Source organism: Tasmannia lanceolata, unplaced genomic scaffold, assembly GCF_043159265.1.
Source record: "Tasmannia lanceolata isolate RefF3 unplaced genomic scaffold, GAP_Taslan_0.1 ptg000026l, whole genome shotgun sequence".
Classification (NCBI taxonomy): Eukaryota; Viridiplantae; Streptophyta; class Magnoliopsida; order Canellales; family Winteraceae; genus Tasmannia; species Tasmannia lanceolata.
The window spans coordinates 8,167,935-8,177,749 of NW_027518703.1; the positions used below are offsets into that span (position 1 = coordinate 8,167,935).

The window sequence follows — 9,815 nt, forward strand, 5'->3', positions numbered from 1 at the left end:
CGGAGAACAGAGAAGAAATTTGGAAAGTCTTGCACAAGATCAATCTCCAACCTTGGGGACAAGGTTGAAATCAAGGGCGGGGGAATGTAAGAAATAAATTTTGCTTATTTAGATGCTTTATTTATTTATGTTATTGCTATCTTATATCAGGTGCAAGGAATAATCAAATTTAGTGCAGTTTGCATAGTGGAGGTCGAGTTTCCTCAAATTAACTCATTGGAGGCCTGAGTTTCCTCAAATTAACTCATTCTCTTACTTGATGTTTTATCATAAAGTCATAAACATTCCAAAGATTCACGATATTCAAACCTGAGTAAAGAAATAATATGACATCGTCGAGAAGAGACAGAGACTCCAAAACTGCAATTTTAGAAGGAAAAATGACAGGGATGAATAGGGTTTAATTTGGTACTCTGTAAACCACTCTATTCCCCCTTACTTCCAGGCCAGATATTAGCACGACCATGTTTTGATAATGATACGAACTCACCCTGTTTTATATGTTTTAACTAAGGGTGCAACTCCGGTTGGGTTGGATCGGGTTGAGGCCAACTTGCCTCAACTCGAGGTGGCACTCTCAACCCTAACCCGACCCAACTCAAGCCTCCCGTAGAGGATGGTCAACCCTAACCCGACCCACGTCTAAATCTCTCAACCCTAACCCAGCCTGTCTGGCTCGTTTCTTTCCTTCAAATCGGGTTTGGTTGGGTTTAGGTTAGTCTAAGGCAAAAACAGAAAAAGAAAAGAACAAAGAAAAACATAACCCTTAGATTTTGAAGATCAGAATAAAATTTATGGAAAGGTCAGGTTCAAGTGGGGTCAGGTTGCCTAAGGCCTCAACCCAAACTCAACCCGGCTTTTCCCAACCATTACCCTGTTGGATATGTTCTCATATAAGCCCATAGATAATGGTTTAGGTGTATGGGCCCATATGGGCTGAAGCCCATAACCTCTCTTTTGTCTTATCCTTTCATATTTATACCAAGTATAAATAGGGGTTGGAGGCAACGTGTCTTAGCATTCCACTTTGATGCTATATGCGTAATGCTTCAAGCATCAAGAATACCAACTGTTTCAACATTCTTGAAGCATATACTCAGATTTTTGGCTTTGCTTTTCTCTTTGTGAAGGATCTAACATGGTTCTTCACCCACAGAATCCGTGATTGAAGTGGGTTTCTCCCTGAGTTCTTGAATCGCTTGGGCGTGGGTAAATTCCACAGTTGGAATCAAGAAGAGAAGAATATACACACTGGTAGGGTGTAATTCCCTCTTTCTTGGTCGGTGAAATTGGATTTCTCTCTTCCAACCTTGGCCATGGGTTTTTTCTTTCCTCCCACAGTTTGTGTGTTTTGGCGTGATGACTTAGGGTGTGTTTGGCGTACCGTTTGAAATGGCGTTTGAAACGGCGTTTTCATGTTTGGTTGGCCAGATCAAAACGGGGTTTTAAACGGCAAATGGAGGTATTGTGTGTTTGGTTGCAAATGCCCCAAAATGGAGTTTTAGTGGTAAAATGACCAAAAAGGGCATTGTTTGGTTGGCCTCAATGTAACTCAACTACTCTCTCATTAGGCCCAATATTAAAAGGTCATTAGGATCTCATTCAAACTCAATTAAAATTAAACATCATTGCCATAAATAGTTATATTATTGTTCACAAAAAATAAATTTAAAAGTGGCACAATGAGTAATTTAAATATCACATAATTCATCACGAATGCGGTCCCGAACTGAACCCATGAAAGCATCATCATGTGCATAGTCAAATGTGTCATTCTGATCCATAGCATGATCATAACCCAAACCAACATCAACAATAGGCATATATGTATCATCATGGTCAGCTTTATCGAACTCCTCATCACGACTTGCATGCTTTCTGATGTAGTTGTGCAGTGACATTGATGCTACAATTAGTTGTATCTGGGTCTTTAAATCGAATTTAGGCATTCGGGATAGCAAGGCCCATCTATTTTTCCATACACCAAATGTGCGCTCTATAATGTTCCTAAGAGAGGCGTGTGCTTGATTAAATTTCTCATTTGAACCACTTATTGGTTGAGTACCATGTCGAAAAGCTGGAACATGTGACCTTTCTCCCTTGTATGAGGCCAAGTATCCCTTCATATTGGGGTAGCCAGCATCAACCACATAATATTTATCTACATCAAAATTTGAAAAAAAATTATGTAAGATATTATATATTATAATATATTAAATTTACAGTATTATTTGTATACTTATCTCCCCTTGGGTGAGGAAAATTAAGATCCGGCATACGCAGTGCCTCTGAAAAAATCCTTGTGTCATGAGCAGTACCTTCCCATCCTGCCCATGTAAAGGTGAAGTGCATGTCAAAGTCACAGCATGCCATGACATTCATTGAGGTGTAACCTTTCCTTCCTCGATATGGAATTTGCTCTGTTTGAGGCACAATCACTGGAATGTGGGTGCCATCAATAGCTCCAATACAATCTTTGAAGTATGGATAAAATTTTGCCCTATTTTGGATGTATGCAGGAATAATATCATTGTAATTAGGCTCTGGCTTAATCATATCAGACGAAAATCGCATTGCACAAGTTAAGATTTTATGAAATTGCCGGCTAATTGTCTCTCCAGAATGTTGGAACCGCTCCTGCATATACCTATTAGAAACGCCATGTCCTAATGTCATCAGAAACATTGCCATTATCTCCTCAATAGACATTGCTTTCGTTGGTGTTAACCCATATCTTGTTTTGAATAAATTGCACAAATTCCTAAATACATGTTTCTCCATACGAAGTTGCTCATAGCATCGATTTGGTGCACCATCTAATAGGTCCATGATAAATTTATGCCCAGTGTATTTACTTGTTCGGCATGGTCTCTTGCAAAAATACATAGAATATTAATACCTAATTGCATCTTGCACACCTTCAACAACCATGACCATCAAATCTTCATCATCATAATCTTTGTCACTGTCAATTGATTCAATTGATGCATCTGACCCATCTCCTGAATCCATATTCCCTGCAAATCAAAAACCAACAACTAGCATATTCAAATCCCGTATGGCACACCAAGGGAAGATGTTACTGGTATGCTCTAGGCCTCTGTAGTGTAAAAACAGTTCAAAATAAATTATCAACGAATGAAAAAGGTATTGCCAAAAAGTTGTTCAACTAACATATAAAAACCAACCAGTTCAAAATAAAAGTAACAAGCAACAAGTTGCAATAGCCAAAAAACTATCAGAAGTTCACAACCATCAATCACAAGATAAAAAATAACTTCACTTGTCAACATCCAAGTAACAAAAGTTCACAACCAACAGATAGAAAACTAATCAATGGGCTGGGGATAGTAAACATCGTCATCATCGAATGACGGCTGCAATGGGACTCCCAACTCATATGTAATTATCCATTCCTCAATATACATATCATGTTTCTTAAGAAAATTCTATGGATAATAAATTCCAACATCAACGTGCTTTGGAATTTTCCGTAAAAACAACAACAATTCCCAATTTAGGATATTCTATCCATAAAAATGAGCTAACCAAATGTTGGAAAACACTTCCAGAATGGGATTTTGTTCGGAATGACAAAAGGGAAATTGACCAAAGATTTCGTCATTTCCAGTGTCTTTTTTTTTTTTTTGCATTTCTTGGGATTTCAAACTCACTTCCTTGTCTTCTTGAGCATGTGTCACAACATAGGGTTTCGTCTTTATTTTCCACACAAAATCCCATTTTGCTAGCAGCTCATTCATTTTTCATTGAAAAGAAAACTCCAATAAAAAATCCTAAACAAACACCCTTATTACCTCTTAGAAGATATTACAATTCTTAAAAAAACTATAAAAAACAATTACAAAAGGTTTAACAAACTGCGAGTGTTATTATCAAAGCATAGAGGGTGGATATCATTTCTCTTTATATTATCTATTAATTAATAATCTGGTAGGAGTGTGACCAAACGCTAACTCACCTACCAAATAAAAATATACAATTTTAGAAGCATATACCCCAGAAGCACATGGGAGAGGGGTCACATCGAATGCTCACCACACATACAAATATGGATAACATAAAATCTCTACTAAAATGTCTAAAACACAAGTATGACAAGGCACCAAAAAATAAATAAATACAATTCTATATCAAAGTAATGATTCATATTTTTTGGTTGCAATGATTCACGAGTTCTTTTTTAGATCTTTTGTACTTTTCCCAAGATTCATTCAGATATTTGTTTACTATTTTATTGTAAGAAGTCAATAAAGCCAAAGACTTCATAGTACAATAGGTGAATAAAAATCAACAAAGAAAGAAAAGAGATTTTATACGGTGTAAGCCTTTATCACCCTTTATTTTTCAAAAAATACTGTATGGACCAAACTATATGATGATCCAAACCGTCCATATGGCCATAGCTTAAAACAGAGACAGGAGAGAGAGAGAGAGAGAGTTTCAAATGGTGGGAAAAAAAACAGAGCATGAGAGAGAGAGAGAGACCCATCTCCATATTCAGAAAAAAAAAAAAAAAAAAAACAGAGACGGAGAGAGAGAGGTGCATACCTTGTCTCTTTTGGTGATGATTTGCTTTGCACAGACGGAGAGAAGAGGCAAGGAGACGAGATAAAGGTAAGTTTGTGAGAGAAAAACCTAATTGTGCATAGAAGCTAAAAATAGTATCGAGATTTCTCCCCTTTTATTTTCTTTCGTGATTTTAGGAAAATGGGTTTTGGTGAGGGCAAACACGTAAAAATCCACAGCCCAAAAACTCAGTTCAAAATGGCGTTTTGCAAACAGTTCAAAACGGTGTTTCAAACGGCATTTCAAACAGTGGCTGCGCACCCAAACACTCCCAAACGGCCGTTTGGCCCCAAAACGGTGTTTTAAACGGTACGCCAAACACGCACTTAATATTTTATGAAATATGAAATGGTTGTTTGCAAAAGAAACTAAATGTGTGGTTTTGTTCTTTATTGAAACTTGACAATTATGTTGAATGGTTCTTTGCAAAACAAGCTATTTTGGTCTTGTTCTTTATTGAAACTTGACAATGATGCTTATGGTGAGAGTGATATTGATACTTTTTCAGCCATTTATGAGATTGTACTAAGTTCTTCTTAAGGTAGAAGAACTAGATACTTTCATATGTGTAATTTATGTTTTACATGATTGGATTCATTCTCATGAAATCCATATTGTTGTAATTCACAGGGATTGGCGAAAAAGGAGGAGTGCATCTTGATTTTGACTTTGATGAATATGACTTACTTGATGAGTAAATCTTCTAAAGTTGTAAAGACTGTGAGCCTTTATTTAGTATGTGTATAGAGTTCACTTATATGTGAATTTTTTTGGATCTTGTTGAGAATCATACCTCATGAATGAATTCTTGTGATATCAGTGTGGTTCATGTATATATGAAACTACCTTTTGGTTGAGTTTATTGTATATAAAACTCTTGTTCATAAAAGTATTCGTGTTTTCAGTTGGATTACAGATCTTTTATGATAATGTGATGTGGATAGTTCAATATTTTGTTTGAACATCACACTATTTATCTATGGATCATGCTATACGTAGAACATAAGGAGGAGATTGTTGGATATGTTCTCATATAAGCCCATAGATCATGGTTTAGGTGTATGGGCCCATATGGGCTGAAGCCCATAACCTCTCTTTTGTCTTATCCTTTCATATTTATACCAAGTATAAATAGGGGTGGAGGCAACGTGTCTATTCCACTTTATGCTATATGCCTAATGCTTCAAGCATCAAGAATACCAACCGTTTCAACATACCCAACCCAACACGAGGAAATGCCAACCCAATCCAAGCCAAAATCGGGTTGAACCCTTCAGGTTGAGGTTGAGTCCGACCCAAGTTAGCATCCCAAGTTTTAACCAGCTGCCAAAGTCTGCTAAAGTCTGCTGTGAGCTTCTTGAGAATTGTAATAGCCCTTTTGACAGCTGGTTAAAAGATGTAAAACAAAGTGAGTTCGTCCCATTATAAGCAATCCAAAAGAGACAAAAATGAAGAAAATATCCACAGAAACCGTATCCAATAAGAAGTAGAAACGAAGCTGAAGAACAATGAGCAATGGTCCAAAGTATACACCAATAAACCCAAGAAAGGTATGATGGTAGAAAAAGAGCCTCCTCTGATTCATGGTTTCTTTGATTGTTTCCACTCCCCCAAAGCCCACAAAAGAAAATCCAGAGAATAATAGAAAGAAAGATTGATGATGGGCTCTTTGTTTTATTGCAGGACAATTGAAGCCAAAGGCAAAAAACTTGTCTAAATGGAGTCCTCTCCATCACCTCCTTCTCCTCCTCCGAAGGAGTCATTTGCTCGTCGTCATAAGTTCTTTTGGCCGCTTCTTCTTACTGTGAATCTCGCTGTAGGAGGTCTGTTCTTTTCGTTTCTCTCTCTGTCTTTTATGCTACAGAATCCATAACTGAGCTTTAATTGAAGATGGGTTTTGAGTTTTTTCCCTATTATCACTTTCAGTGTTGTGGAAAGTGGAAACCCTTGATTGAAATATTGTACTCAAATGAAATTATGAAATTTTGCTGGATAATTGTTGAGTTAGACTGTGGTTTTTTGCTCTTTGGTCTAGTTGGGTCTTGGAGAGTAGATCATATGTGCTAGTATTTTTTATTTTATTTTTACAGTGAATTATATGTGCTAGTATTATTTTGTGAGTGTTTTTGAAATGGGACTTGTCGTCATTCTAACTCTGTAATTTTAGTATTGGTTTCCTCTTCTGTTGATTCTGAATGAAGAAATGTTGGTCAATGCAAGAATTCATAGGAATTGAAGAATGAATTAGTGGAAGATATTGCACTGCGAGACTGATTCAAGACTTGCAGATTTGAGTCCCATGAGATGCATGGTTAGCTTCTACAGTTGTTTCTTTCGTTGTTGATTTTTTTTTTTTTAATAGTAATTGTTGAAAAGTTAATCTTCCTTCTAAAGACATGGACCACATGATGAATCACATGAAATTTGTGAGGAATTAACACCCTTATTGTTGCCCTTTTGATATAAAGAGCTAAGTTCCACATTGTAGCATCCCTATTGCATTTATCCTTGATGAGATTCTGGCCGCCGTGAGCTCATGAATGTAGAGAGCCTTGACACAAGTTGATTGTTTGTTTTAGATGAGATCCTCATTCATGTTAGCACTCAGCCAAATGGGGCATAAATGAGCAACCATTCTGTCATTTCTCCCATTTGTGGATAATCATAATGCGATGAGGGGATACATATGGATAATTGTGTCATGCTAGAGATATCTTGCCTTTAGACACAGGATATTAGTCATGTTTCTATTCGTGCCAGGATGGCTAATGTCTGTTGAGGCATTTTAAGCTCAGCAATTATTTGGGAAGTCAAATCCAACCTCAGGTTATTATGATTCTGAATTATTGTGTATGTGGGAGTTGCAAGGTGCAAACTGGAAGATTCATGTACATGCTACTGCCGGCATCTTTATTGACCCCTTTTGCGAGCTGGTTGTGCTTGTAGCTTGGGACCCAAGCGTGTACTCCACAGTAGCAAATTTTGGCGGTTCAACAAGTGCATACACTACTAGAATCAGATCTGGTCCCACGAAAACTTACTCATTGAGGAGGACCGGAGACATTACAAGCCATTTTGCTACTTCTGTCAAAATTGAGCTTGAACCATCCGATCATAGGAGGAGACTTAACGTGTGGGTATCTGCTGATTGGTACATAATCCTCGTGATCACCAACCCAGTCAGAGACTAACATATTAAAAGCAAAATGTTTAAAAAAACATGCATCTTTAATTTGCTTAATTATATCACCTAGATTTTGAGCTTGTCTAGAAAATACCCTAGCATTCGTATACTTCCAAATGAGCCATATCGCAAAGGGGAAAAGAAGTTCCATAAGCATTTTACATGTTTGTCACCCTCTAAGCATACCCACCATCTCCAAAACCCCAGAAATGTTAATTGAATGAGGAGCAGGAATAGACCAAAGAAATAGTTCTAAAGTTGAATTTTCCAGCTACGATAAATCAGAATATGCTCCACAGTCACTGAATCGAACATGTTAAAGCCATACAGAACAGACAGAAGACCTGCACTCTGTAGCTACCAATTGGAACGACTGGATTTTTTTCTCTGAAAACCACTCATCACCACTCATCATCTAAGTTGAGTATGTCTACAGCAAATGCATCCTTCTTTTTATCTTGTTAAGATACTCCACCTCAAACTATGGTCCTCGACGACATACAATAACATGAGTAAGACTTTATCTTGTATTCTTCCTGTTTGTATGTATCAGTAATTAATATCTGAGGACAATCCTCACAGCTAGAAGCATTATGTGCGAAACCCACCAACAAGATGGCATACAACATTAGAAGTTTGGGCATGGACCAACATCTGTTCCACCATTCCACCACAAGATTTTGCTCTTGTTAAAACTTAAAAGCCTCCCTTCGATGCTGACTTGTGGTCTAATTTGTTTAAACTATGGGCTACATCATTGGGTGACTTTGATTCTATCATTGATGAGACAAGGGCATCACCAACTGGCCTTTGACGTCTGCATATCTAATCGCCACATGCAGGGTGCTGATACCATGAAGACAATTATCAGTCCTATCTGTAGAGAGGGCCTATCCTTGCGTGGACTCCAATGAGTTTCTGGATTTAGCTTTTAAGCTCGAAGATGCCTATATTTCTCAGCATGGCTATAAAGATGTGTTAATTTGAGATTTTAACCATCCAGGGATTTCCTCTACTAAATAGTAATACCCCAGCTTCCCTCCTATATCTGATCCCATTCCTTCTCCTTGAGCCGCTAAATTTCTTATTGATTGCCATTCATGGACTTGTATGAAAAGCAGTTTGACTTCCCCTGTCTACCACAATTTACTGTTCTTTCCTTCCACATTGTATTGTGAGACTAGCTATGTTATCGGATTCAACATCTTGGGCATTTATACCTCTGCAAGTTGCTCAAGATCAAGAACCTCAGTTACTTAATGTTTTAATAGTCTAGTATGTCTTAATCTTCACCATTTGTATTCAACAGAAAGAAATTATATATAAAAAATGCTTACCCAACGTGGTGCTACACAAAATCATAATGTCCAGAAGCATTTGTTGATTGCATAGCATTGAGTAACTGCTCATGATCTTAATACAGGTTATGTAATTTCGTTATTTAATGATGGTGATGTGGTATTTCAGCTTTACTATATGTGGCGACAAGAAACAAAGATACAGGTGCAGAAGCCGAAGAAGTTGCAAAGGAGGTTCCATCCGCTCCTGTTGCAAGTACAGCTGTACTAGTTCCAGAGAAAACATTGACCACTCCAATTGTCGTAGAGCCCGTAAAGGCACACAAACCCATCCCGGAGAACGAGCAGCGGCAGCTTTTCAAGTGGATGTTGGAAGAGAAGAGGAAGACCAAGCCAGAAAATGCTTTAGAGAAGAAGCGAATTGATGAAGAGAAGACCATCCTAAAACAGTTTATTCGGGCAAAATCCATCCAAAGCATCTAAGTAAGAAACTGCTGTTCCAGTTTGAGAGTTTGGAGATTGTTACTTTGGTTTTGATTGGTGTTTGCTTTCTCACACTCGCGGGCTTCATTTTCTTGGTATATCAGTAGCACCATCTGTTGCAAATTTTATCTTCTTGTTTGCCTTAGAGAAGGTCACTAGTTTTTAGATTGAATGTGCAGAATGCTTTTGTTTTTACTGCAGTAAAGGAGGATTTGGCCTCTTGAATTGATAAGGGAAAGAGTATGACTTTTTCAGTTTCTTTT

At 37.5% G+C, this 9,815-nt stretch overlaps 1 protein-coding gene across 1 annotated transcript; it reads left to right on the top strand.

The window, feature by feature from the left end:
- Positions 1 to 5,979: 5,979 nt before the first annotated feature.
- LOC143858734 (uncharacterized) lies at positions 5,980 to 9,806 on the top strand. Its single transcript, XM_077369450.1, has 3 exons — positions 5,980 to 6,137; positions 6,271 to 6,410; positions 9,239 to 9,806. Exons 2-3 carry the CDS (start codon positions 6,305 to 6,307, stop codon positions 9,550 to 9,552), a joined length of 420 nt encoding a protein of 139 aa, XP_077225565.1. The 5' UTR covers positions 5,980 to 6,137; positions 6,271 to 6,304; the 3' UTR covers positions 9,553 to 9,806.
- The last annotated feature ends 9 nt before the right edge of the window (positions 9,807 to 9,815 follow it).

Bases quoted from the DNA above. Each gene is read 5' to 3' on its own strand.
- LOC143858734 (XM_077369450.1), top strand. From the start codon at position 6,305: ATGGAGTCCTCTCCATCACCTCCTTCTCCTCCTCCGAAGGAGTCATTT. The intron at 6,411-9,238 runs GTCTGTTCTTTT...GTGGTATTTCAG, and splicing joins TGTGAATCTCGCTGTAGGAG to CTTTACTATATGTGGCGACA.